This window comes from Apis dorsata, unplaced genomic scaffold (assembly GCF_000469605.1).
Source record: "Apis dorsata unplaced genomic scaffold, Apis dorsata 1.3 scaffold_227, whole genome shotgun sequence".
In the NCBI taxonomy this organism is placed as follows: domain Eukaryota; kingdom Metazoa; phylum Arthropoda; class Insecta; order Hymenoptera; family Apidae; genus Apis; species Apis dorsata.
In genome coordinates this window covers 113,890-114,742 of record NW_006263509.1, presented here as the reverse complement: position 1 = coordinate 114,742, position 853 = coordinate 113,890, and the positions used below count along the sequence as shown (strand labels likewise).

The window sequence follows — 853 nt, the reverse complement described above, 5'->3', positions numbered from 1 at the left end:
TCATATAATTATACTATTAATTATATATAATTATATAATAAAGTATATATATAATATAATATATAAATTATTACAATAAATAATATCATAATAACATTTGCATACATATAAAAATTAATATGTCATATTGATATGTCATTGTAATATTAATAATAATAATAATTCATTATTGTATAATATACATTCAATTGTGTATATAATTATATATTATAATTATATATAAATATATGTATATAATGAAATTTCAAATTATTTTATTATATTAAAAAACAACAAAAAAAAATTAAATAATAATAATATTCCGATAGAATAATATCGATCCATAATATTTTTAGTACAAAACCCTGAATGTGTATCGTAACGTAGAATACCTTTTTCTGTATTCTGAGTCAATTAAAGTAGTAGGTAGCACGTCGATACATTTTTTTTTCACGAAGAAAAAAATTAATTACTATATCTATTATCTATAAACAGATAAAAATGTTTTTTTCTTTTTTCCCTTTATTATTATTTAAGTGTATGAACTTCTAAAATTTTTCTATAATAACTGGTTAACTAAATAAATCTGACTTGGATCTTATCTTTTTGATATTCGGCAAAATACGTATTGTTGTATATTGATTGTAATTCAATGGGATTCGTAAATCGCAACTTTCTCTCCTTTCCGATGGAAGTGGTTCCTGTTGTTGATTAATAATCCACAATATAGCTAATAACGATAATATGAACATTGTCGTTCCTGCGATAGCCAGTAACCAAATTATCACTGTTTGTACCATTGGGCATATTTGAAGCATTAATTTTAAAATGAATATCAGGTCATTTGGTAACGAATCCATTACCTGAAAATAAA

At 21.7% G+C, this 853-nt stretch overlaps 1 protein-coding gene across 5 annotated transcripts in view; it reads right to left on the bottom strand.

The window, feature by feature from the left end:
• Nucleotides 1–305: 305 nt before the first annotated feature.
• The window catches only part of LOC102677103 (sensory neuron membrane protein 2), a 26,472-nt gene continuing 25,924 nt past the window's right edge, over nucleotides 306–853 (bottom strand). For 4 of the 5 annotated variants that reach the window (XM_031510440.1, XM_031510442.1, XM_031510441.1 and 1 more), the window contains one exon: nucleotides 504–842. In XM_031510440.1, the coding sequence (XP_031366300.1) occupies nucleotides 552–842 (291 nt within the window). In that variant the 3' untranslated portion in view covers nucleotides 504–551. Of the gene's footprint in view, nucleotides 843–853 lie in introns of all 5 variants that reach the window. The other variant, XM_031510438.1, reaches the window with a different exon arrangement.